Source organism: Watersipora subatra, chromosome 7 (genome assembly GCF_963576615.1).
Source record: "Watersipora subatra chromosome 7, tzWatSuba1.1, whole genome shotgun sequence".
Lineage (NCBI taxonomy): Eukaryota > Metazoa > Bryozoa > Gymnolaemata > Cheilostomatida > Watersiporidae > Watersipora > Watersipora subatra.
The window spans coordinates 40,203,342-40,230,130 of record NC_088714.1 but is presented as its reverse complement, the minus strand read 5'-3'; the positions used below and the strand labels follow the sequence as shown (position 1 = coordinate 40,230,130).

The 26,789-nt window shown below is 35.9% G+C and overlaps 1 protein-coding gene across 2 annotated transcripts; it reads right to left on the bottom strand.

The window, feature by feature from the left end:
- Positions 1–442: 442 nt before the first annotated feature.
- LOC137399901 (ADP-ribose glycohydrolase MACROD2-like) lies at positions 443–26,789 on the bottom strand. 2 transcript variants are annotated; one of them, XM_068086161.1, is made up of 10 exons: positions 26,434–26,789; positions 23,453–23,686; positions 22,767–22,871; positions 22,100–22,207; positions 20,519–20,641; positions 17,530–17,664; positions 16,569–16,642; positions 15,372–15,516; positions 3,685–3,911; positions 443–1,103 (listed from the first exon to the last, which is right to left on the bottom strand). In XM_068086161.1, the coding sequence occupies exons 1-10, from the start codon at positions 26,744–26,746 to the stop codon at positions 1,059–1,061; spliced, it is 1,509 nt and encodes a 502-aa protein (XP_067942262.1). In that variant the 5' UTR covers positions 26,747–26,789; the 3' UTR covers positions 443–1,058. The 2 variants fall into 2 exon arrangements, with proteins under 2 accessions (XP_067942262.1, XP_067942263.1); XM_068086162.1 differs by lacking the exon at positions 3,685–3,911.

The following is a 26,789-nucleotide window of genomic DNA, read 5'->3' as shown; positions in this document are numbered from 1 at the left end:
AATTTGAGATCACAGACAACGCGTTTTACGAGTGATAACATTTATTACGACCTATATAAAAATTTCGCGCTGATGATTGGCTAAGGAAGCGACCTCATATTTATCGCTCGTGGTTTCTTTTCAGATATATTGCTTGTGACGTCACGAAAGAAGCACCCGCTGAAACGTGAGCTTTTTAAAAGAGGGCCTCATTCAAACGCATATATCTCTGGACAGGGTTGGTCTATAAAAACAAAAATGGCATCAAATAGTAGCTGATGTTTTAGCCTTTTATGGGTCTTAATTTCATTAAATTGAATTTTTTGACGCAACCACATCTTTAAAGAGAGAATTAGAATAGAACCCTCAGAATCAGAATAGAAACCCTCAGAATCAGAATAGAACCCTCAGAATCAGAATAGAACCCTCAGAATCAGAATAGAACCCTCAGAATCAGAATAGATGGTAATACATTGAACTTTATTTGTGTCTAATCTAAGGAATCTGGAGATTGTGCCTCTAGCAACTAAAAGATTAGCATAGTAAATTAAAATGGAAACTGTCTAAAATAGTAAAAACAACAAACACCTTTAGCAGCAATATTATTGTTGGTAGAGGTTTTTGTTGGTGGCACCATTTGAAGCTTCGCAATGCTTAGACATAGAGACATAGAATATGACTGATTATCCAAACACTGCTTTGTAATGATCTTTGTAGTCAGAAGGTATGAATTAGCCATTACTGCTAAGCTGCTTATCAGGAAAATTATGAGTAAAATTGATATTAAAAGAAGCTAAACCAGATACGCTATAAATGTTAATATTTATTTTCCCACCAAAATCACATTTCAGGGATTAAAAATCTGCTTAGGGCTTCAAGTAAAACACTACAAGATACGATATATAATCTAAGTGTCAAGAGTACACACAGGCCTCTAGGTTGAGTTAAACAACCTGATATTTACACGCTGCCACCAAAGCAATCAGTAAGCAGATTCCAGCATTTGCACATCCGACAGCATAAACCTTGTTCTGAGTTTTCAGGCTCTGGTGCGGATTCACGATCTCCAGAACGGCCACCTAATACCTCTTTCGCTGTCGTTTCTTTTTTCCTTTGGTTGGGGTCTTTTAAAAAGAAAACAACATTCTGCATTAGAAACCGAAATATCCAAAAACTTACGTCAATGCGCATGGAAAATACAATTTTCATAAGTTGTCAGCCATTGCAGCTGAAAAACTATACATTATTCGCATATCAATTCACACATCAAGCTCATAATTAATAATTACATTAGTGCATCTGGTATTTGTGTAACGGTATGCATGTGGTGATGCAATGAGCTTGCTATGTCAAATCACCTGCTAATAGAACACAATCTTAAATCAGTATATAAGGAGTAGTCTTCTCTGACTAACAGAGTACGTGGATTGAAAAAAGTTGGTAGTGATTATTGAGCATTAGCAGGTAAAATACAGTCAAAACTCTACTATGATTTACAGCCAAATCTCTACTATTATATACAGTCAAATACCTTTTTATAATGGACATTCATACAAATTTTCTATTTTCTATCAGACAATATTTGTATGATTCAGGCAGATAGTGGACGCTACATCTTAAGGGTCTAGGTGACATACATACCATCGAGGAAAATATGAAAAAACTGATAAAAGTTAAAAATAACATTTAAAATTTATAAAAATAGCCAACATGCTGAATAATTTGTTACAAAAAATCCCAGCCAAAATCGCCTCGAGTGCACTTAATGAAACTTAAGTTGAGTTTTTAAGTAAAACTGGCAGTTAGTATATTTGTTAATTTTATTACGAGGCACCTGATTGTCCAACTCGCAATGCCACTACGAATGTAATTACCATTCAGATTTAGGCAACAAAATTTGTAAGAATGTCAATTATATAAAGTTGTTTGACTGTTTAAAATAGCAGAGATTTGACTGTATACCATAGTAGAGGTTTGACTGTATATCATAGAGGTTTGACTGTATGTCATAGTAGAGGTTTGACTGTATATCATAGAGGTTTGACTGTGTATCATAGTAGAGGTTTGACTGTATGTCATAGTAGAGGTTTGACTGTATATCATAGAGGTTTGACTGTGTACCATAGTAGAGGTTTGACTGTATGTCATAGTAGAGGTTTGACTGTATATCATAGAGGTTTGACTGTGTACCATAGTAGAGGTTTGACTGTATGTCATAGTAGAGGTTTGACTGTATATCATAGAGGTTTGACTGTATATCATAATATAGGCCTGACTGTATGTCATAGTGGAGGTTTGACTGTATATCATAATAGAGGCCTGACTGTATATCATAGTAGAGGTTTGGATGTACCATACTTTTCGGACTATTAACCGCACCCTATATATGCCGCATCTGCTTTTTTTTCAAACCAACAATAATAAAACAATATATAGGCCGCACCTTTGTATAGGCCGCAGAACTCAGAACAATGCTTTTTAACACGACAGCAATTTTGCTGGTTAATACAGAACAGTGCCATTAGGCACTGTTCTGTACTAATCGACATTTTTTTAACCCAGTGCCTAACGGAACAGTACCGGTTAGGCATTGTTTCGTTTTTTCTTTCACCGCTAGAGGCGCACTAACCAGAGATTCTGGTTAATGAGCCCTAGCGGTGAAAAAAAAACACAGAATAGCCTCACCCTAATATAAGCCGCATGGCTCAAAACATCTGAAAATAGTAGCGGCTAATAGTCCGAAAAGTACGGTATGTAATAGTAGATGTTTGACTGTATACCATAGGAAAGGTTTGACTGTATATCATAAGAGTTTTGACAGTATTTCACTTTCTATTGCTCAAGTGAGTGCTACAAACTTTTTCAATCCATCCGTTTATGGTCGGTGGGAGGAGACTACTGCTTAAATACTGTTTACGCATTAATTCTATCTGCACAGGTAAATGACAGATATGACTTATTATTATCACAGTCTCCTTGGCTAACCGGAAAACAAAAGCGACGCATTGTTACAATTCTTCATCTTAAACTTTTGCAAAAAGCTTGTTTGAATACTTCATTATGGTATAAGTAAATCCACACTTTCTACAACTGACATCTACTACAACTGACAGTGAAGTATGTATACGGTGCCTGCTACAACTCACTGTCAAGTATGTATGTCACGTGCTACAAGTGACAGTCATAGATGGGTGAACTTGCTACAACTGAGGGTCATGCATGAGCCCTCTACATTTGACAGCCAAGTATGGGAGGCCCTGAGATAAATGACAGCCAAGTATGAGTGGCACATGCTACAACTAGACAGGCGAGTAATTGTGGCATGTGTAACAACTGACAGTGAAGCATGCATGATGTCAAAGCCGCTACAACTGACAGCCGAGTAAGCTAACAACCACAACTAGCACACAAGCAGTCAAAGACACCTGATGCCAAACCGCTCTACATGCTCAGAACATAAGTCAGTAGTCGATCCATAAATAAATGATGAATCTCTTGTCTCTACTGCCAATCAGGCCTGACAACTAAATCAGAGCCTCTGTATATATATATATATATATATATATATATATATATATATATATATATATATATATATATATATATATATATATATATATATATATATGAAGTTGGTAACAATTTAAACAAATGCACTCGTGTAACTCAAGAACCTATAACCGTAGTGATTATTTGTAGACGTACCTCTGTAATGGTACTTGATGCGGGTCTACGAGTGTTCGCTATTTTCAGCATTACACCATTTGTCATGGAGCGTGCTGCTGTTAGTGAACTTGTGAGAAGGTAACAAGGAAGCCGAACGAATGGGAAGTAAATGGAGTAGAAAAGACATTGGATGAAGCCAAATAAAAGCCATAAAACCGGTTGGGAAACTTTCTTGTACCTACTAGTTAAATAGCTCATGGGTTTGCCTACAAGGAAAACCAGAATTATTTACACACAAAGGTAACTCATTTGTTTTGTTGTCTAGCACAAGACACAACGATGAATAATACGACAGCTAGACATCAATGCTAACCGCAATCAACTCCATATTTTAGTTGAATGTACCAATATAGAAGCCACATAGCCGATGCTAGCAAGCAATCAGCTCTTCCATTGTTTTTATTTAGCCAATCATTTGATCAGATGAGACGACACGCTCCTATTCTGTGGCCACAAGAGACGACACGCTCCCCTTCTGTGGCCATATGAAACCACACGCTCCTATTCTGTGGCCACAAGAAACGACACGCTTCTATTCTGTGGCCACATGAGACAACACGCTCTTATTCTGTGGCCACATGAGACCACACGCTCCTATTCTGTAGCCCCATGAGACCATATGCTACTATTTTGGAGCCACATGAGACCACACGCTCCTATTCTGTGGCCACCTGAGACCACTCGCTACTATTGTGTGACCATATTAGATTACATGCTCCTAATCTGTGGCTACTTACAACAGTGTGCTCCTATTCCACGGCCACATAAGACTAGCTCCTTTACCACTTTTGCATATATAACAGTGTTATAGTATCATGTGAAAGCAGGAAATGTGAGGCGTGTGCACACTCCAGAAACATAAGTCATACATAACAATCCCTGTCTACTAGCGTCCAAACCATAAATATGCCTTGTTTTACAACCAGATTAGTGTCAGCATGACAGCAACAATAAAAGTGTTCGGAAAATTTCAAACTCTTGTTTCACATTCCTACTACAAGATATGACAAATATGCTAGCATGCTTGCCTTATCGATTTGATCAACCCTTGGCCAAAACAACTATCTCTTCCGCTCCTCACATTCTACGTAATTAAAAAGAATTTACGAAACTCTAAAAATGCTACAGCATGAGCAATACAGAGAGAATAAATCTCACACTGCTTTTCTCCTTGGCTGCTTTCACTATCATCTACTCTTTGCTATATCATTTTCAAAGAAAAATCTATGGTAGTCTTGACAATAATGTATGCAACCGATAAAGTAGCTGTAACTAATAAAAATATTGACTAACCATCTTGATAACTAGCAGAGAGTCAGTCGGTCAGTTCTCAGTGCTTTAAGAAGCATGGAGTTGTTTAAGTGAATTTCAAATGAATTCCTTCTTCAAACTACATTATGAAAGTTATTGTTTCACTTTTCTAAGATATTTATTAACCTTATAAAATGCCAATTTGCAGAGCAAAATGCACTATCTTTCCATAACGCACATCATGTGGATTCAGAGTTGCGCATAGTGGATTTGGTGAGTGCGCAAGTTGCACTACCGCGTGAATTAAGTGTTTCTATAAAAATTCACATGATGCGGATTGACTCCATCCAGCGCCTTGTTGAAAAAAGGTAAAGAATTGTATGCTATAAGCTAATACGTAGCAACGCACGTGTTAGCGACGCAAACATGTGAAACTCAATCTAGAAAAGATGACAAGTATTGAAAATGATTAAAACTGAACAGTTGGCGCAGTATTTTAATGCACATCATCCGCAAGTGCTGTTTCGCAAGCATGATGGATTCGATAAAGTTTTGCGAGTCGCAAACTCACTTAGCTTGAGGATTTATGATGTTTCCATGATGCGGTTCACTTGTGGATTGGCTCAAATTTGCATAACATGCGCGCCATGGAAATATAGTGATTGAAATAGTGCAAAGCCGATGTAAAAGAGCAGATTTAACTTCAGTGATTAACTTATGAGAACACACATGACCTCTACACAAAAAGTGTTCTACTAGTGGTAACAATCCAAAAGCGATTAAAATTCACCATAAATAATTTTTCTAATGTTTAACCATGTGACTGCACTAGTAACAGTTGTCACCACCTCACCAAATTGGTGTTTTAGGAAAAAGGCGTAATATTATTTGACAAGAGGGCAACTCCCCTTCTCACAGTAATGGTTGATGAAAGTGCAAAGATATCGACTCAATAAAAATCAATAACATTCACTATACAGACGGTTCCCAACCTACGAACGCGTTACGTTCCGAACGATTGTTCGTAAGGTGAATTTGTTCGTAAGTTGCTTCAGTGCTATATTTTGTATTATAATTTATGTTTAAGGCCTATATAAGTATTTTGAAGGTTTATATAAGTATGTTTAAGGCTTGTATAATTAACCTGTATTGGTTTGTACTGAAAAAAATATTTAATAAAATGGAAATAATACTTTGGTGGACGCCGGGCCATGACACTGCATTTCTTATTTATTGTATGTCTTGTCCTTTTTATTATATTGTTGTTTTAATCGTTATGCTATCACTTATCGTTGTTGTCTTATTTTTTGTATGTGTTGTCCGTTTATTATATCGTTGTTTCACTCGTTATGCTATTGTTATATCTGATATACCGTCATAACACCATCACTTATCGTCACTTAGATTGTTGTCATACCAACGTACTAGCGGTCCTATTCATTCACCTTGTTAGCCGGTGTTCTTACCGTTTGCCGTTAGCCGGAACGGTTGATATTATTGTATATAAATGAGTGCGCGCATTTAGTTGAGCAGAGCAAATAGTCGTATGCTCCTCGGCTGGTGAAATTTCCTTCGCTAATTAAAAGCTGAATGAAACTACATGCACTCTCTTATCTTTATTTATTAGTAGAGATCTTGCCAAGTAAAGGCCGGCAAATCTCTTTACAATATGTATGTAAAGTTCAAACAACGTTCGTATGTACCGTTGTTCGTAACTCGAATGTTCGTAAGTAGGGAACCGTCTGTATACATGCATGTGGATATAAGATTCCAGCTGTTTCCAGGCTTGATGTTTATACTAACCCAAGTAATAGACATCAGAGTCAAAGCTTCAGTTTTCTACACATTTATGGGTGATAAAATATGATTGAGCTAAAGGATCTCATCATATAGATACGTCCAAAACTTCATCAAGCTCGCTTGATAAGGTTCTAGGGTTGTTTCAAGCAAAATGCTAGCTTAACATTTGAATGACTAATCTTAGACTAGTGGGGTAACAGGGTACCCATGTTTAGAGAGATATTTTATCAACACTCAGTTCAACGTGGTGAAAACCAAAAGTTGGAAAGTCAATGTGATGTGTGGTTGCATACTGTGGCAGAGTGAGTTCTCGACCTGAATAACTTATGCCCACATCTGGCGACAAGATATTTAAATATGGCGCTCCTTTTTGCTGGTTAAAGAAATTACCACTGTTACTGAAGGACTACACCCTTAGTAGAAACTACCATGATAAAACACTAGATGATTGTGTCGTTCCACAAGCTTTGAAATGCAACAATGTGGCTCAGTCTTGGTTCGCAATACCACAAATTATCATCAAAGACAAGAACAGCAGACACCTGGTCCCGAGAAATTAATGCTTGAAAATATCATACAGTTGCAAATTCACTAATAAAATCACTAACCAAGGTGTAAATATTAGAACAGGAAGTTACGACATTAGCTCTGTAAATACTGTCAAGTATCAAAAATAGACTTTTGCTATAGTATACCCTGATAAAACACAATATCAACCCTTCCTAAAATAAGATAAAGATTGCAAGATGAAAAGCAGCCATGTGCCAAACAAGCATTAAAAGGGATGGTGTGACAGACAAGTGAACAAGCTTGCAGCAAACTATCACTAACCAATCAGAGCGCATTATTAGCATTCAAAAGCCAGCCAGTGCTTATTACAAGTATTCACTAATCAATCACAGCCTATTACAAGTACTCATTAACCAATCACAGCCCATTACAAGTATTCACTAATCAATCACAGCCTATTACAAGTACTCATTAACCAATCACAGCCCATTACAAGTATTCACTAATCAATCACAGCCTATTACAAGTACTCATTAACCAATCACAGCCCATTACAAGTATTCACTAATCAATCACAGCCTATTACAAGTACTCATTAACCAATCACAGCCCATTACAAGTATTCACTAATCAATCACAGCCTATTACAAGTACTCATTAACCAATCACAGCCCATTACAAGTATTCACTAACCAATCACAGCCCATTACAAGTATTCACTAACCAATCACAGCCCATTACAAGTATTCACTAACCAATCACAGCCCATTACAAGTATTCACTAACCAATCACAGCCCATTACAAGTATTCACTAATCAATCACAGCCTATTACAAGTACTCATTAACCAATCACAGCCCATTACAAGTATTCACTAATCAATCACAGCCCATTACAAGTACTCATTAACCAATCACAGCCCATTACAAGTATTCACTAATCAATCACAGCCTATTACAAGTACTCATTAACCAATCACAGCCCATTACAAGTATTCACTAACCAATCACAGCCCATTACAAGTATTCACTAACCAATCACAGCCCATTACAAGTATTCACTAACCAATCACAGCCCATTACAAGTATTCACTAACCAATCACAGCCCATTACAAGTATTCACTAACCAATCACAGCCCATTACAAGTATTCACTAACCAATCACAGCCCATTACAAGTATTCACTAACCAATCACAGCCCATTAAAAGTATTCACTATGCTCGAGCATGCCGTAAAGTTGAACTTGCACAGAGTCTTAGTTGATTTTATCAGAAATTGTCTGAATTATTTCATCATTTGCGACTGTTTTTGATGTTTGAAGTGATCTGACTAATTTTATAGACTAAAATCGAAAAAAACCTGTTTGCGGTTAAAATCCTCAGATCAAGCGAAATTGTGATTATGATGTCTACAGTTGCAAATAGACCAACAGAATGGAGACGCGTAACACTGCAACTCGAACATAATAGCTGATGTCAATTATAGCAACGATAGAAACTAGTGACGATAGAAACTAGTGATGTCATTGTGAAGGAAGCTTTTTTCTGAACATCTCAACTGCAATCAAGTTTGGTTGATTTTAATCTTGGAACATCCTGGAAGTCAGATCACCACAAACAATAAATTGCAAATAATAGAAAATTACTGACACTTTCTGATACTCTACTAAAATACTGTGTAAGTTCACCATCAAGGTTCAACTCACAAGTGTTAATTTAGTGGTGAATTGAACTGATTCTCTGGTATCATCTACTTACTGTAGAAATGAATTGACACATCCTACAGGTAAATACTGAAATAAATCGACTCTTTACTGTTACCATAGACGAGTTAACTCAATTCTCTAGTTTCAATAAGCAAAATGACTCGAGTCAAAATGCACTAATGCTTGCTTCCCTTTATTATTACTACCTCTATGATTATTACTACCTCTATGATTATTACTACCTCTATGATTATTACTGTGTTGACGGAAAATCCATCACGGACAGAGATATCTTAAGTAAACCAATCTGTTGTTTATCGAAGACCGGTGCACTATTTGCCATTTGCGATTTGCCAATGGCAGGGGAGATAATGAGGAATAGAAGAGTATAGTTCATATTAAAAAAACTCGTTTCCTGCTACAACGGATCCTTAGTTGACTCGCTGATTGCCACGAAATATAAGATATTCGCCTGAGTAGTATACCTACATGTAAGTTACCGTTGGAGTATCTGGAAACTATACAATAAGAACCTGGTGTAATCTTTCAACAGAATCAAAATGAGTGATGATGAAGAAAGTCTGGCAGGCAAAGGAGAACGCGATAAGAAGGGATGGTGAGCAAATAGTGTTGTAGATACTAAAAGTTTGTTTAGCTCTGTAGGGCATCTACGGTGGCGTGGTTAGCTTTTGTAGATAAAATGGTTTAATTTTAGAAAAAGAAAGGAAAAAAGTTAAATAAATTTTGAAACTTAAATGCTTCGATTAAAGATAAATTTTTTATTGTGTTAGTATTTATAGTATGTCATATGTTGTTGCGTCTAGCATATTGCGAGTTGGTTTGTGTGAGCCGATGAATAGTAACTTTAAGATCTTGAAATTGGATTTTACTGAAGGTGTGCAATTCTTTTAGCTTTTGTCTGTGTTCAAGGGATTGCCAGTTGCTACTTATCGTTTTAAAGGAAATATAATCAAGTCTACTAAAGCCATATATGTTCATATAAAAGCCTTATTAATTTTCTCTAAAAATCTAATTAACAAAGTATTTTAGATCAGGGTACCATACTTCTGACGCGTATCCATTACAGGCAAGCAAATACCAAATAAGCAGTTCACTTAGCTGGAGAGGAAGTGTCTTTGAAGGTCAAAAGGGGTGGCATTTAATTCCTGAACAGTATTGTTTATAAACTAAGTAAAGTCATTCTTTCCTATTATACTATTTGAGCACATTTGTAAATGTTCAGAGACATTCTCAAACAGTTTGAGAGAGTAGTTTGTTGTGAGGTAAAAGAAAATTCAGCCTTCTCTTGAGGATATAATTTATAGTTATCCGCTTTGAATTTGCTTTCAGGAGTTCATAGACTAAAGGTCGGACAGATTAGAGCCCACACTATCAGTGACAAGGTAAGATGTAATTGTATAAATCATAGTAAATAATCACAGCATGCTTTTGATGACATAAGCACAGCCCTCGGTCAAGGTGACACATTTCATAAAACACAACTGGAGACTGAAAAGACAATCTATTTTGCAAGATTTTTCATTACTACTTCTTTAATGTAAAAGGCTAGATTTCTGTTAACAAGTTTGCCTTTGCTCAGTTTTTTTCCATTGTGTGCATGTCGTATAGCTCACAATGACACCCATTTGAAAACACCTGGATGACGAGATTATTGATTGTGGTTCATAGATTTTATGCCTGGTTTGTTGTAGATTTACTGTGTATCACTGGCCATACAACAAGCATCAGCTTGAGAATGACTATCATAGAATAGCATATCTATGGTTCAGTTCAGTACTTGCGATAAGTGATACCGCAGGAGATGTATAACTCTCAAGCCAACAGATATCATCACCTTTTCAATAACAAATTAACTGATGATTATTTCGGTAGCCCCATATTGACAAGGACAAGTGCTTGCAGTAGTTGTTTTCATTTCATTTGTCAGATTTCTTGTCGTTATTTCTAATCTATACATTTATGCCTGTCTTCTTGTTGAAACAGATTTCATATACTCAGTCTTATAAACCCACTGATAATAAGTTTCCATTGTGTGCAATGTCGACTGTAAATGGTGATGACATACTCTGTGTTGTGCATGCACACCTATTGTGAACAGTTATCAGATACTCTGTGTTGTAGACATACTGTCAATTACTACAAGTATTATTTTGCGTTACACATACAGTGTTACTTTGCATTGTATACGGACAATGAACATATATCACATACTCTGTGTTGTTGTACGCTTACTGTTATTAATGAGTATCACGGTCTTTTTGCGTTACAAAATGTTGCTTTTGTGTGTTGAAACAAAATTGTGAATAGTTATTACATACTTTGTATTGTTTTGGCACCTACTACTGTTTAGTAATAAGTTACCAACTACTGCAGTAAGTACAACATACATAGTAGTTTTGTGTTACAAAATAAAGGGAGCTCCTTTACTTTCAGAAACCTGTTAAACTTATTGTTTAGCCCAGTACATGGAGCCAGGCAAACATTTTTGGTTTAATTTTCAAACAACTTTTTTTTAAATTAGAAGTCATAACAAAAATAGTGTCCGCTATAAGAAAAACAACAAGCAATTAACACCATAAGACAATATTAGTAACAGTGAATTTCAATTCAGTTCGCGTTAATGCAGTGATAGCGTTTACAGGTATCTATAACAACTAAGATGACCAGTGAGTCAACTAAGAAACCGTTGTAACACGAAATGAGATTTTTCCAATACGAACTATACTCTTCTATTCCTCATCATCTCCCCTGCCATTGGCAAATCGCAAATGGCGCACCGGTCTTCGATAGTTATTTCATGTGGGCCAAAGCGAAGCTGCCAGTGCAGTCCAATGTTGCCAGCCGGGAAATGTTTCCGCAAGACCTCGATATCACTGTGAATATTTTATTGGTCAATAATATGTACTCTTAGTTCTATGGTTTGCATGCACGTCGGCAATAAACTTAGTTATGGCGTTTTATTGCGGTACAAATGTAATTATTTTACCCATATACGTGCCAGTCATACAGAAAAGGTATGTATGTTTTATGTTGTTATTATCAGGCTTATATTTATTGTTTTATATTTTATGAATACTAGCCTTGACTTCTTCGCTACAAAAAGCCTTCATAACGACTCGACTGAGCATCTATACAAAGCGTTGATTGCGGATCACAAATTTAACCCTTTGAAGCCTTTACCCGAGATAACTTGGAAATGTGTTTTCCACCAGATCCTACGCAGGAGTAAACTCTGATTTGTAGTTTCGCTTTGTTTTTACATACTTTCAGTTTACAAGAGATTATGAAAATCTGGTGGCTTTGTGTGGTATAGGACTTTAGCATAACTCTAAAGTTCAATGTACTTTAAGATCAATTGAACTAAAAAGGTGAAAACACACTAGGCGATATTTAGAGCGATATCGCGCTGCGTGACGCTAATCTACGCTAGAATTCACTCAGCATGCTCATGCAGAGCGATAACGCTAGACTTTCTCTACACAACTTTATTGCTAGCGAGATGCATTTCGATTAGTTGGTTTTTACCAGAATGCAATTTTATGGCAGGTAATTATTTCTTATCGATGTTCACCAACGTACAGCAGCGACAATTGGCTATTTTGTTACAATGGAAACATCTTCAGAACGAACACTGAATTGTTCATAAATTTAATAATAGCATTCCTAGTCCTGTGTACCATAACAAACAAAAATTACAAAAAGTCCGAGTTGAAAACCAACATTTGGAGTCAATCGTTGCACAGGTTGACCATCTTGAGAACGGTAAATATTTAATATATTAAGTATAAAAACAACTACAAAATAAAATATGTATAAAAATAGTAAAAAATATTACAGTTAAAAATACACTAATCGTTTTTTCTTACGTCTAATTTGTAGTGTAGGCAGTGTACAATCCGTGAAAGTGAGATAGGTTTAATAACAAATGCGTAAGTTGTTTACGTTGTCGCCTAGACGGCGCCATATTGACTTAAGTTTATTAACAACTCCGAAGAAACTAATGATACGGAATTTTATTGGCAGTTTGTGGGCGTGCCCATTATATCGTTTGCTAGTGAATCGCTCAAGTGTGTTTATGCACACACCAGCGATATCTCTGCCCTCCGCATGACGCTCACGATAAAATCGCCTAGTGTGTTTGGATTTTTAGTTTCTCAGATATAGCAGAAGTACTGATGACACTTTTATCTGAGCAATAAATTAAAAATTGCTGCCGACAGAACACAAACTTCGTTTGCGATTTAAGACTTCTGGTTTACATAGAATTACGAAACTTTAATGGCAGGATATGTTTTCAGTGTAAATTTTCAGATGAATTGCTGCTGTCAGAACAGTAGTTTCTAATGATATACTGATTGGAGTTTTTAGTAATGAAGATAACAAACAGGCGAGCTAACTAAAAAAGCAAACTAAAAAGCTTTGTCTCCTTAGCAACAAGAGCTTTAAACTACACTATTTGTTTTTCTATTTATAACAAATATACACACTCTATTAGGTTCAGTTTTTACATCAACTATTATGTTTCTTCATTCACCTCAAAAACATCACATCTTCGAAAGAGTGTAAAAAAATATTTGTTATATTCTATTTATGTTGTTATTTTAAGTTCTACAGGCTTCGAGCTTCAAAATGAAATTCAGTTCAACATAATTGTGCTATGTTAAGTGGTTTTACATTCAATTGAAAGTTGTTAATACTCTCTAGGACTTGTGGGCCCGGTTTTATATACAAGGTTAGGCTTCAGATACAGATACGCCCGAAACTTCACCACAATAAATTTGGAATATCAGGCTATCATTTTGCCAAAAGCCCAAAAATGAACGAGTTAGTTTTTCTTTACTCAGAAATCACAGCATAAAATCAGTTTCCAAATTTGCTTATTTCTGGTTCAGGATGAATAAAAATAAAAATTGTAGTTAAAAATCTGCTAGTGAAATTTTTCAACATTAGGCCCGAGACATTTCTGATGAATATATTGTAGGCCCGAGACATTTCTGATGAATATATTGTGGGCCCGAGACATTTCTGATGAATATATTGTAGCCCGAGACATTTCTGATGACTATATTTTTATATTAGAGAATTTAGGTTCATGTTTTGGTCAAACTGTAAAAATAATAACATTTTTCTTTTGCTTTTTCGTTTCACTAAACTAAAAAAAATATTAAACAGCTTTTTTTGCCAAATGAATTGATTCTGGTGCAAAATTTTCTGTTAATTTCAAAAAAGCTTCAAGTTAATTTTTGGCATGACTTAATTCTGAGCGAACAAAAAAGTCCATGGTGAATGGGTTAATATTTGCTAAAGAATCAGTAAAGGGGCTGAGCTGATGTGTCTAGCTAAGTCAGTGCTTTTGGTCTGTTGTTATTTTGATAAACTGCCATAAAAAAGATTTTTAGTAAAAATTGCTAAAGAATTGATTTTGCCTATTAGTGTAAATTGAATTGAACCAGTTCATTGAAGTTAGGATGGTTAAAGAATTGAGAATTGAGTTGTGATGTTTCACAATTAAATACTGAATTGAGTTGTGGTGTTTTATGCATAAATACTGAATTGAGTTGTGGTGTTTCATGCATAAATACTGAATTGAGTTGTGGTGTTTCATGCATAAATACTGAATTGGGTTGTGGTGTTTCATGCATAAATACTGAATTGAGTTGTGGTGTTTCATGCATAAATACTGAATTGAGTTGTGGTGTTTCATGCATAAATACTGAATTGAGTTGTGGTGTTTCATGCATAAATACTGAATTGAGTTGTGGTGTTTCATGCATAAATACTGAATTGAGTTGTGGTGTTTCATGCATAAATACTGAATTGAGTTGTGGTGTTTCATGCATAAATACTGAATTGAGTTGTGGTGTTTCATGCATAAATACTGAATTGAGTTGTGGTGTTTCATGCATAAATACTGAATTAAGTTGTGGTGTTTCATGCATAAATACTGAATTGAGTTGTGGTGTTTCATGCATAAATACTGAATTAAGTTGTGGTGTTTCATGCATAAATACTGAATTGAGTTGTGGTGTTTCATGCATAAATACTGAATTGAGTTGTGGTGTTTCATGCATAAATACTGAATTGAGTTGTGGTGTTTCATGCATAAATACTGAATTGAGTTGTGGTGTTTCATGCATAAATACTGAATTGAGTTGTGGTGTTTCATGCATAAATACTGAATTGAGTTGTGGTGTTTCATGCATAAATACTGAATTGAGTTGTGGTGTTTCATGCATAAATACTGAATTGAGTTGTGGTGTTTCATGCATAAATACTGAATTGAATCAATTCCTACACAATCTATGATGCATGAGAATTGTGAATTTCTTGATGAGAACCGAGTTATTTTTTTAAAACCTTAACATTTGTATCACTAACCGAGAAGATGTTCAGTGCTCCCTCCGTCTGTAAGTGGTTGTTCACATAGAAGTTCAGAAGATTGAGATGGAAGTCTCTTTTGAATGAGTTGATGGTAGATGTTCTCATCTTGAGGCAAAAACACGCAGAAGACAATTCTCCCTGTCTGTAATAAACAACCAGCCAGTTGTCACTGCTGATTAGTTTTAGTGTTCTTCGTCAGAAAGAGCCAAATGGCGACCAACACAGTTATGGCATTACTAACAAAGAGCATGCTGATGCCAGTTAACAAATATGTCCATCAACATTCTAATTTGATAAATAACTACACTGTGAGTCAAAAAAGTACAAAGTAATGCTTCAAAATTAAATTTTAGAACAGCATCAATGCTGTCAGATTATTATTCTTATTACTGGAACATTGCAAGGACAATGAAAAAAGGTCACAGGTATTTATCATAATAATTCAGCCATACGCACCAACCATTCAATTTAGGACTTTAGTATTTTTTCATAATGAAGCAAGGTAATTTTCAAATTTTAGAGTGTTTCAGATACCTTTACCTGATATCAAGAATAAGAAACTGAGATGGAAACAGACGGCTCATACTAAAAACAGACTGAATTATATTAAGTTGATGATACTGAAAATTAACGTTGAGTTATAATTTTTCTATAATAAGAGGCATGTCCATCTGTTCATTTGTCCATCTGCCTATTTGTACATTGTCCTCCACAGTTAGAGGTTGGAGAAAAAAATTACATCGTGTGGGATTTGAACTCATTCAATAAATTTCAATGTTATTATTGGTCTCATCTACTCGTCTATTTCTACCTCCAGAAACCAAAAGTCAAACCAACTTCTGGCCATTGAAAGCACCGTGTAGATGATTAGACCAAGTTTACACGTATCGGTGCAATGCTTATTAGATATTACCAGTTATCGACAGACACGCGCATGAGTTGAATTATAACGGCTTGTCACGATGCTACAGTATAGCAACATTCTTAGACTTAGGTCCTATCTAGCTGTCTACTATCACTAACCAGTCTCCTTAATACACTACTTGATGTTTCCTATGAGAACTGAGAGACAAGTTTATATTATAGAGCAAGAATGAGAATGAGATAATTTCCAACACACAGCGACTAGTCTTATTAGTAAACATGTAATACTAGAAGGTAGATTCACTAAGGACTCTCTCTAATGAAACTTACAAACTGTGGGTGGGCGCCGAGCCAATTCAAAACAGTCGTGAGGGCCACATTTGCTGCTGCCTCATTTGGATAGCCTGCAACCCATATAAGACAGTAGTACCATGTCAATAATAATACTAATAATACTAATAATGACTATAAACAATTGGTCCAGTCTAAAAAGAAATTGGCAGGTGTGAGAAGGGCAGCAAAGCTCAAACACAAAGGCTTGCTTGGAAGATCAGCAAAGAATCATAGTATGGTGAGTACTCAAATCTCTTTAGTACAACTCAATTTGAAAAACTATGATTTCAGACGGTAGACACGTTAAACTCATTAGCAATTATTACATGAAATAATAGTTTGATAATGAAGTGTCTATAGCTATATTAGCAACAGAATTTGCTTTTACAGCATCAAGCCTGGTGATGCCAGGGAATTCTTTCATTTTTAACCAGCCCACGAGTAGGAGTTTAAACTCCCCCGGGTGGGTGTTTAAAAAGCTGTTTCTCAGGATTCAGACAAAGCTTAGAGACCAAATATTTTTAGCAACCCAATGAAAGGCACGGAGTATATGCTTGTGAAATTGGCCAGAAAGTGTGAAAATGCATAAGGTTTACGCAGACTAATAAACATACACACACACCAGACACACCACACCCACTACACCACACCCACGCACACATGCATGCACACACAAACACACAATAACCAAGTAGACTTTATTTAATGTATTGGAATATTTTAAACAAAGTGTTTTAAAAGCCTTGAATAGAAGAAAATGATGTAGTCACCACAATGCATAGCCCATAGCATGAAGCTCTCCAGTTATGCAATAAATAACCATTATAAATGCAATTACAAAGATAGCGCTATATCAATTATTCTACTAGTAAACTATCCCAGATTACAAGAAATTTGCCCTGAAATCATATTCGCACACCGCCGTCAAAATTAAAAAAATTGTAAGTTATTCACTTACCAAATACTCCGGTAGCAATACAGGGAAATGCTACAGTCTGCAGGTCATAATCCTCTACAAGGCGGAGGACCGACTCATAACAGCTTCTTAGCTTTGCCTCTGATCTGTCACGAGGACCAACAGTGTGGATGATGTCTAAAGTTGATCCAAAAGTAGCAGATAGTGAGAGTTAAAATTGAGCATAGATCAAGGGCGTAGATCGAGGTATTTTTTTCAGCACATTTCCAAAACTGAGTAATAAATACTTCAGATGATTATGTATAGAAATAAAGCAAATACAATATATAAAACTATGTAAAAAAACTTAATATAAACAACTAAATCATATGCAAGGAAGTCAATTAATGAAGTAATAAACATTAAAAAAGTGTCTATGGTTATTTCACTTTATATTAGAAACAGATGAATAGAGATATAGCCTTGGTGATACAAGAGATGAACAGCGCACAGGTTGAAGCATTGATAGAGATAAAGAGTAAGTGTAACTCAGACTATGAGAGCTTTAAAATAACATACAGGTAGTTTATTCAAATTAGTTCATTTTTATATTTTAAACTTTTGCCATCTTATTTTGAATTATCAACTACAGCATCTCTCCTTCTTTCATTCAATTTCATTCGTCCTTCTTTTCTTCCTTCTTTCATTCAATTTACCTTTATTTTCTTCTTAAAATCAACTAAACAGCTTCATAGGATTTTCAAAGTTGTCTGCTCATGTTCACCAATAGTTTCTTGCCCTAATTCTAGAAAAAGCATTGCCTTTTTTCACCACCGTTACTACTTATATCTATATCTATAAGTCTCAGTGTTCATGTGTCTTTTATTCTGTACTTCGGTGTGTCCAGCTATAGCTATTAAAGTCTTGGAATGAAAAGCTCGCATCATACTGGATTTGAACTAATGAAGATTGTACCCGCATGTTTGTAAACCAAATATCTAATCACAAGTCTACAAAGATTTTTGCTGTTCTATCGCTCTTACTATATACCTCTTCCCGATTTCACGAGCTAAATGAAGTATTAATTGATACAATGATTGTATCACCATAGGCGCATTATGCGCCTATGGTTTACGATGGTGGTTATAAAATATTTTTTGCCCGACTATAAAACACAATGCTTATTCGTACTCGCCATGCTAGAGCCAATTTGTTTTACCGTCATACGATATCAACAAAAATTTCTCTCGAAATTAAAATTTGACGATTTGTGTAGTGATTATATACGCTATTAAGAGATATACATTGCTCGCCATGATGAGTTCAGCGTTATCTGTTATGGTAAAAACGGATTCACAAACAGATAAGTGATAAAATTTTAATTAAACATTTTGAAGTTTACTAAAATGGATACTAAAACATCCTTCATGTATGTGTTTAGTAAGCTAAATTCATTTAAGTTAGATTCAGCGTTTATGTTACACAATCGTCTCGAAGGTAAAAACTCTCTACAGTACGTTCTGCGCGTAGTACATTGTAATGTTACATTTTCTTGCAGATTGTAACCACAAAATGTACTAAAGTTATTGTAGGTAACTATAGTTACTAAGGCTGACATATTGTTTTGTTACTATTTTTTAATGATGATGATTTTGATAAGTTTTACTCGGTGTTTGCATTAGATAATTACTATGGATTTCTATACCACTCTCTACGATATTTTCGCCTTATGATACCAACACTAGAAAGAACTAAAATCATATAATTGTATACCAAATAATTTTTTATTATAATCGTAGAAAAACAGACTATATTCAGCCATTATTTGCTACTCATTTCACGTTTACATTTGAACACCATTACAGTTTTTTTTTCTTAATTTATTTTAACAAAACACTTCTTTCATTCTATGAACTTTAAATGTTAGAGTTGTTTGACACTGTTTGAAAATCTTTACGGTTGTTTTATTTTTTCTCCTAATTTATTTAAACTGCACAAAACACTTTTCTCATTATATGAAGTTTGAACGTAGAATGGTAAATGTTGTAGATGGTAAATAAAAATAAAATTACAGCGCAAAGATTTATTACCCGGGCAACGCAGGGCATTCAGCAAATATAATATATGTGTCAAAGTTTTCTGTCGACGTTGTTCAACACCTGTCCAGCTATAGCGATCAAAATCTAGGAATGAAAAATCCGCTTCATACTAGATTTGAACTCACGAAGATTGCAGTCACAAGTTTGCATATAAAAGCGGCTAACCACAAGACTAGGCCATTCTTACTATTTCCATTGCTCTTACCATATAAGTACTGTATACCTTTTTTGCAATTGCACACGCCATATTAATAATTATTACTGTGAGCCCACGGGTTACGATGTCCTGTTATAAAATTTTTTCACCTTACTCTATGAAACACGACGCTTTATCATCCTTGCCATACTAGGGCAAATTTGTTTTCCGCCATACGAGATCAGATAAGCGCAGTCGAAATATGTAAAAACAGCTTACAATTACGATGGAAGCTGTACTACTATTTTCAGACTATAGCTCATGCCTAGCGCGCATGCAGCTAAAAGTTTATCATTATTTTCGCGAAAGGTTTTTCAAATAGCAACAAGCAAAAGTTTTACTCTGCTAAAAATTTTTGTTTGGAGGCTAATATCGACTAGTTCAGCAGTGCAGAAGAAAAGTTGAGGTCAGCAGAACCGGTGGAAGTTATTGAGCAGCCAAAAGGAGATTATTTAATTCCATACAAAAGCAACAATCAGAACCTGACCTGCCGAGCAAAGGATGCACATATTTTTGTTTCAAAATTGTCAATTTTTGTTTCTGCATGTATTATAATTATGGTTTGTTTAAATTACTTGTTTTGGAAGATATATTTGTGGCAAATATGTCACCTATATTTTAAAACACCCAAAAGGGTTCATGTAAATGTAATCAACTTATTACCTACTAGCTGAAGTTCCAAACTGACACAAATCATAAGATACTGAAGAACAGCGGCAGCAGAGTAACTTAAAACAGTTGTAGCTGATTTCCTTACATTTAGCAGGTAGTTTGTAGCCACCCGTTATCTTAGCCTCGCCAGTCTTGCAGCCGTCCTTGTAAAGGTCAATACTTTCTTGTAGGAGACTAAGTCCAGCCGCTTTGTGTATTGCGCCATCAACTACATAAAATCCAAACTTCAGTTGTTTTACTTTATAACACTAGAAATATGTAACATCTAGTCACTCATAAATGAAATTGTTGTCTGTCACATGATGTGGAGAGATTTAAATACAGTTCTGCCTCAACAAGTATTCATTGAAGCAGTTCAACTTCTTAGTGTGAATACAAATATTCCAACTGAACAAATAATAGGATTATAGTTATTGTTTATATTTGCTGCATTGCTCAAAAAGGGAGCTCATGCCTGCAGATTGAGAAGTTAAACTGAAATCTGGTTCTGAGGCTAAATCATGAAATAAACACTTGAAGCTTGGACCCAAAAAAAATATGGGAAAATACTTTCCCCTGATCATCCAGGCATCGCAAATTTGCTTTGTTTTTCAGACTCGGTTTACATCAACCATTATGTTTCTTTAGTTATCTCTAAAACATCATATTTTTGAAAGAGTGTAAAAAGTCCATTTACTATATATGACTTCTGTTTTGTTTCAGTGAGTTCAGCAAGCTTGCAGCTATAAAATAATACTCAGTTCAAAATGAATTGAGCCATCCTAAGTACTTTCACAGCAGACTGAAAGTTGTTTATATGAACCGGGATGAGGAGACTCGCTTGTGTATGCAAGGTTAGGCTTCATACGTTAAAACAGACTGCTGCCTGTCAATCATGTATCAATTATAAGCTAGGATATTTGTACTTACACAACTGTAAGGTTTCAAAAACAACACAGGTCGGAAAGGACTTCTTGGCGTGACGATTTCTGGTGCAGAACATTTTTATGTTGACATTTGGATGCAGGTTGAGTGAGAGTTCTGAATTATATCCATCTTTCGGTGTGAGTTATTACGACTCAGCAAATTTTTAGCAAAGGGAAAAAGAAAAAAATTACATAACGGATACAATTACGTATTTGACAAATTTAGTTCACAAAACCCTTTAATTAGATTTGGTAATGTGAATGTACGCATTCATGTAATTAAGAAATAGTGATCAAAAGCAAAAACGGTAATAACATCAGAATGGCCCCGGATCATCAGCTGCATCAATTGAAGCTGCTCACGCTAAATGTGCAATAAAACGACAAGCAGAACACTGGTGAAAAATTTCAGTTTATTTTCTCTTATGTGCATGTATATTCTTGTGTGAGGTTTTGTGAATGAATTTTTTTTTTCACTGTATTTTCTTGGTATTATCAAAGTGTTATTTATTTACTGTATTCGACGTAAATAATTTGTTCGGTGCAAAACAGTACAGCTAAAAAGTCCTGAGCCAAAAAGCACTGGATGTCAAGATGAATAGATTTTAGGTAAACCACCGAAATATTTGAATGTTGAGGTGATCACATGTTGAAGGTTTGTTGCAAACCAGAGTATGGCTGACATCATCCGTTACAGGAAAGTTCCTAGTCTGACGAACTGAGAAAACATGTGAGTTTTAAAGATTCGATTTTTCACTAACCTCCTCCCCCACCTCTCATGCGTTCATTGGCAGCATTGACTATGGCATCAAATTCAAGGGTTGTGATATCACCTCTCCAGACACATACCTTGTTAAGATTGGGCCGCTCTAAATCAAAAAAAGAAGTTCACTGGCTAATATCTCTTCTAGTAAAAATTGTACAGTAAAAGCAGCTTCAAAATGAACAACAAAGAAATCCTACCATATTCAGAGAGTTATACTGCAGTACCTCTAGCAGTACCTCTAGCAGTACCTCTAGCAGTACCTCTAGCAGTACCTCTAGCAGTACCTCTAGCAGTACCTCTAGCAGTACCTCTAGCAGTACCTCTAGCAGTGCCTCTAGCAGTACCTCTAGCAGTACCTCTAGCAGTACCTCTAGCAGTACCTCTAGCAGTACCTCTAGCAGTACCTCTAGCAGTACCTCTAGCAGTACCTCTAGCAGTACCTCTAGCAGTACCTCTAGCAGTGCCTCTAGCAGTACCTCTAGCAGTACCTCTAGCAGGAGTGATAGTCAGTCAATCATTGATGAGAATTTGTAAATAATACAAGTATTAGTGCAGAAGATAGTGGAATGCCTATAACATAACCTTAACTATTTCTGACTATGTATGAAGGGAAGACAAACGAGTGGTAGTAAACTTCTTTGTCTCCATATGTATCAAATTACCAATATGATTAGGCTTAGGGAAGTTGTATTCATTATACGCGATGTAATTCTTCCCACACGCGTACTGCTCCCTCTTCTTATCCAATGGCATTTTCATGAATCTCTCTACAACCAAAGATATGGTTTAAATAAATGAACAAAAGCGTAATGCAGGATTCATATATAATCTCCACAAGATAAAAAGGCTGAAATAGGATCATAGATTTTCTCATTTTATCTTTAAAATACAATTACATTAACTGCAAAGCCTTACACCATGTATTTTATGTGTATAGCCAAACTTGGGCAAAAATGTATTTTTATAATTGGACTCGCATGGGTAAATATAAAGTCTGCATGTATAGTTCAGTCTTCACTGGTTTTTTCCCACAAACCAAACCATTAATAATCTTGCATTGAGAAGACCTCCAGCAGTTTCTGATAAACGAAAGTTTATGCTCAGGAAAAAACACATCTAGGAGAATTTTGGTTAACCTAGCTTAAATTTAATTTTCCTAAACAAGTCGATTTAAAATAAATACTTGTAAAATATGTATTCAATGAATAATATATTCAATGAATACATTATATGTATAGCTCTTTAGATAAAACCATTGAATAAATACCAAATTAACATGAACCAATGAAAATGTGCAATGGGTAAATAACTAATTGGTTAGTGGCATTCCCCACTAACCCATTAATACCTTTTTGGACTTCCCACTGGGGTCGACTGTCTGTTTCAATGTGCTGTACAGAAGTTTTGGTGTTGCGAGAACCCGGCTCTGTTGAAACAGCCATTTCAGTGTGAGCAGAAGACTCTGGTTGGACAAGTTGCTCATCATCTAAAGACAACTCGGGTTGAGGTCCTGAGAGTGATGGAGTAAACGCAGATGATTGAAAGGGAACACTGGTCTCGGATTGTTCCGGAAGGACAGCAACTAGAGGTAGCAAAAGCATTTGCCTAGACATCAACACTGGAAAGCACGACTTCGTGGTTATAAAAATCAACTGAATTCCATTCCTCCAAACTCAGTTGACACCCCAGAAATGAAGTGCAGGCTATGATTGACATCTAATGACCATATCTTGCTCTGCAGCATTTATCAATGCAAGTGTTAGGTTTTAATAAATTGGATTTCTTCTGATTAGGTTTAGCAATATATCATCAAAAGAATGCACCGCTATAAAAATCGTTATGATGGTATTTCCACAGATTTATGTATCTACTAGGTGAATGCCCAAAGTTGCACGAGTAATAAAAAAGTTTTTGCAAAAGAAATTTACTTCTGATCAAAATATGCAACATTTCCGAATAGAACTTTTAAATTAAGGTATTTGTTTATTTTTGTGGACTGCCTTAATTTCTGCGTAATTCATACTGTACTGGCTGGAGTGCCTGCTATAGCTCTATATTGATTGCAATAGTCTTGTTGGTCATGTGGGTCTCAGCATTTTTTTCATGTATGGGTACATTTTTTTCTGTTAAGGTTTCACGCGTTCTGCCAGCAGAAGCGGTAAGCGTTAAGACATGAAAGTTTGACACATGTAATAAGCATGTGCACAATTTATTCCATGGTATAGCTAGTTGGACAGCATATTGAATTGAATAAATGCCTGTCTGAAGAACTGGACGCTGAATTTAAATCCAGAGTGCAAAGTAAACTGGATTTGGACTGGACAGACTGACACAGACATATCTATATACATGTATATAAATCTCTAAGATTGTCCGTCTGTCATCTGTCATTCGTCTGTTGTTATAGTGATAAAGTTTTAGCAATGAAAAATCCCCTTCATTCGTAATTCAATTCAAATCGCAAGCCTACCAACAAAAGCACATAACCGCAAGGCTAAGCAGTTCTTGTCACACCCATTGCTCTTACCATATACTGAATGTCCTTTCGTGATTGCACACTATAAATTATCAATTAATACAGTGTGTTCGCAGATTACGATGCCCCTGTTATAAATTTTTTTCGCTCAAGTATACAGAATACGATGTTTTTCCGTTCTTGCCAAGTGAGTATGTAATTTTTTCCTCCTTATGATATCAACAAAAATTTTCTCAATATTAAAAATGGGCAGTCGGTGAACTGATGAATCCCAATATGCTATTCGGTGACATCCCTCCCACAAAGCCTGAAAAAGATACGATGCTTGCTATCTCAGTTCAGCGCTATTTGTTACAAGTTATAGTGAAAACGAAATCGAAAACAGATAAGTGATAAAACTTTGGCATATGACAAAATTTAAGTTTAGTAAAATGCATAGTAAAACTTAGCTTTAAGTACGTGGTCAGTAAGTACGCGGTCAGTAAGTACGCGGTCAGTAAGTACGCGGTCAGTAAGTACGCGGTCAGTAAGTACGCGGTCAGTAAGTACGCGGTCAGTAAGTACGCGGTCAGTAAGTACGCGGTCAGTAAGTACGCGATCAGTAAGTACGCGGTCAGTAAGTACGCGGTCAGTAAGTACGCGGTCAGTAAGTACGCGGTCAGTAAGTACGCGGTCAGTAAGTACGCGGTCAGTAAGTACGCGGTCAGTAAGTACGCGATCAGTAAGTACGCGGTCAGTAAGTACGCGGTCAGTAAGTACGCGGTCAGTAAGTACGCGGTCAGTAAGTACGCGGTCAGTAAGTACGCGGTCAGTAAGTACGCGGTCAGTAAGTACGCGGTCAGTAAGTACGCGGTCAGTAAGTACGCGGTCAGTAAGTACGCGGTCAGTAAGTACGCGGTCAGTAAGTACGCGGTCAGTAAGTACGCGGTCAGTAAGTACGCGGTCAGTAAGTACGCGGTCAGTAAGTACGCGGTCAGTAAGTACGCGATCAGTAAGTACGCGATCAGTAAGTACGCGATCAGTAAGTACGCGATCAGTAAGTACGCGGTCAGTAAGTACGTGATCAGTGAGCTGAATTCATTTAACTTAAATTCAACATTTATGTTATACAACCATCTCAAAGGTAAGAACTCTGTACGGTATGTACTGCACATAGTGAATTCGAATGTTATATTTTCTTGCAGATCATAACCACTACATGCACTAAAGTTACTATAAGTAGCTATAGTTACTAAGATTAACATAATATTTTGTTACAGATTTTTAATTTGGACAATACGTATATCCAATTTTAGTGATTTTTACCAGGAGGTGTTTGCATTAGATAATTACTATGGGATTCTATGCCACTCTATACAACATTTGAGCCTTACGATGCCAAAACTGAAACGGATTAAAATCATATAATTGTATATCAAATAATTTGTCCTTGTAACCATAGCAAAACAGACATTATTTAACCATTACTTGCTAATTATTTCACATTTACATTTAATCTTTACAGTTATTTTATTTTTCTCTTAATTTATTTCAACAAAGCACTTTTTCATGATTTGAAATTTAAGAGTTACAGATGTTTGAAAAAGTTTGAAACCCTTTACAGTTGTTTCATTTTTTCTCTTCACTTATTTGAACTGAACAAAAACACTTTTTTCAAGATATGAAGTTTAAAAGTTAGAATGGTAGATGTTGTAGATGCAGCAAAAAATAAATTCTTGTGCAAAGACCTTTTTTATTACCCAGACAAAGGCATTATTAGGGCATTGAATATTGCCTCAAGTCAAAGAATATCTGGTCGCAATCAATAAATGCAGACACAATAGCTATAAACTATTGCAACACATTCCATGTACCTCTTTGCTGTTCCAACTCAGGTTGAATATCTTGCTTCCCAAGTTTAGCAAGTGTTTCCTCGTCACGGCCAGATGCTTTGCTTTGAACAACTATTTCAGTATCGTCAAATGATTTTTCTAATGTGACGGCATCATCTGACAGTAGTGAGGCTGGTTGAGCAACCTCGGATGAAGGAGAGAAACTCTGTTCCGAAGGAGGAAGAGATGAAGTTGAGTGTTGAGTAAATCCACCTGTCTCAACATCAGCTGGTGGAGGTGAAACTCCTGGGCTGCTATGGCCAACTACCTCTTCATTAGAATTCTGATCACTCATGTTCTGGCTACAAGTTGTCAGTTTTTAAATCCCACCACTTGTT

What these genes read in the sequence shown, in the direction of transcription:
- LOC137399901 (XM_068086161.1), bottom strand. Translation starts at nt 26,746, where the DNA reads ATGAGTGATCAGAATTCTAATGAAGAGGTAGTTGGCCATAGCAGCCCA. An exon ending in GAGCACTGAACATCTTCTCG is followed by an intron (nt 3,912 to 15,371) that starts GTTAGTGATACA and finishes TTTTCCTTGTAG; the next exon opens with GCAAACCCATGAGCTATTTA. An exon ending in CATCAAGTACCATTACAGAG is followed by an intron (nt 1,104 to 3,684) that starts GTACGTCTACAA and finishes TCTTTTTAAAAG; the next exon opens with ACCCCAACCAAAGGAAAAAA.